The sequence below is a fragment of the Neophocaena asiaeorientalis genome, unplaced genomic scaffold (assembly GCF_003031525.2).
Source record: "Neophocaena asiaeorientalis asiaeorientalis breed wild unplaced genomic scaffold, Neophocaena_asiaeorientalis_V1.1 scaffold78, whole genome shotgun sequence".
In the NCBI taxonomy this organism is placed as follows: Eukaryota; Metazoa; Chordata; class Mammalia; order Artiodactyla; family Phocoenidae; genus Neophocaena; species Neophocaena asiaeorientalis.
Window position 1 is genome coordinate 13,638,109 of NW_020175018.1, and position 1,388 is coordinate 13,639,496.

Below are 1,388 nucleotides of genomic sequence, written 5' to 3' on the forward strand. Positions count from 1 at the left end.
TGGTGCTGGTGCAGCTGCTGCTGGAGGTGCAGCTGGTGGAGCTGGTGGAGCTGGTGCAGCTGGTGCCGGGCGACAGGTTCGCGCGCCTCCGCGTCCCCGCCGCCGCCAAGTTGGAGCGGGCCGAAGTCGGCCGCGCTGGCCGGCATGCCCGGCGCCGCGTACGCGAGGTGCTGGTGCTGGTGGTGGGGCGGCTGCTGCTGTTGCTGCTGCTGCTGGCGCCGGTAGAGCTCGGCGTAGCGCTCGCTCAGGTAGAGCTGGCGCGCGTTGCGGAGCACGTAGGACACCAGGAGGTTCTTGTGCAGCTTGATGCCGCCGCGCTGGGTCCGGGAGCTGTGGATCTTGCGCAGGGAGATGCTGATCAGGCTCTGGGCGTCCAGGGCGCACTCCATGCTCCCGCGGAGACGGCTGCGGCGGAGCAGCCGCGACCGCTGCTGCTGCTAATGCTGCTGCTGTTTCGGCCTCCAGCCGGCCTCCGGGACGCGCTGGTCAGGGGAAACGGAGTCCGGGTCAGCGGGTCGGCTGCGTTCCGAGAGGAGCCGCCACCATGCGCTGCGCGCCACCCGCGGGCTCGTGCTCCCCAGACGGCGCCAAAGCAATGAGCCTCGGCCGGCCCCGGCCCCAGCTATTTAGCCGGGCGTCCGGGCCCCGCCCCACACCGGATGAGCCAATAAGAGTGCCCCAAACCTCCCGAGTGACAGACGCTACCCGCCCCGGGGCCACTAGACTGGCCAATCAGACCAAGGCGGTTCCTTTGTGCTATTCAAATACCGAACGGACCCCGGGCCTCCAACGCCGCCGCTGCCTCGAATGTTCTCCTGTGGCCGCGGCGCCGCGCGGGACTCGGAGCCACCGAGGCCGCTGTCTGCGACATGGGTCGCCTCGCAGCCGCCACGTTGGAGCCCGCGGCCGCCCTCGGCCTAGTTCCTGGGAGCCGGGGGTCGGCTCACCTGCGTGCTGCTGCTACGGCTCCTCCCCCTTCCGCACGGCTGGGCCTCACCTGCGGCAGGTGAGCGCGGCTTCCATTCCCGGCCACGCGGCACCTCCTTTCATACCTACCGCCCCCGGGTGACCCGCGGGACGCAAGGTTTTTGCAAGAGACTAGTGGGGCCGCCGGCTTGACCTTTGGGGACTCCTCAGGAGAAAGAGATTTCGAGGTACCCTCAGCCGCCGAGTATGTTGGGCCTGACTCCTTGACTTTTGGGCTGAGGAGATTCAGAGAACACTCGGGGAAGGGCCGGCCTCCCCATTTGTCTGACGGGAGAAACCAAAACATGGTGAATTTTGGTCTCCTCTGATAGAGGAGGCTTGGAGGCGTGCCCCTCGCAAACCGCTGAGGTCTAAAGGCGTTCCGAGAGCTGACATCCAGTGTCCTAATCACCGGTTCTGTA

At 67.5% G+C, this 1,388-nt stretch overlaps 1 protein-coding gene across 1 annotated transcript in view; it reads right to left on the minus strand.

Annotated features, from left to right (window-relative positions):
• IER5L (immediate early response 5 like) overlaps nt 1-587 on the minus strand; it is a 1,454-nt gene extending 867 nt beyond the window's left edge. The window contains exon 1 of the mRNA XM_024762211.1: nt 7-587. Coding sequence (XP_024617979.1) covers nt 7-389 — 383 coding nt within the window. The 5' untranslated portion in view covers nt 390-587. The remainder of the gene's footprint in view (nt 1-6) is intronic.
• Between the last annotated feature and the right edge of the window lie 801 nt (nt 588-1,388).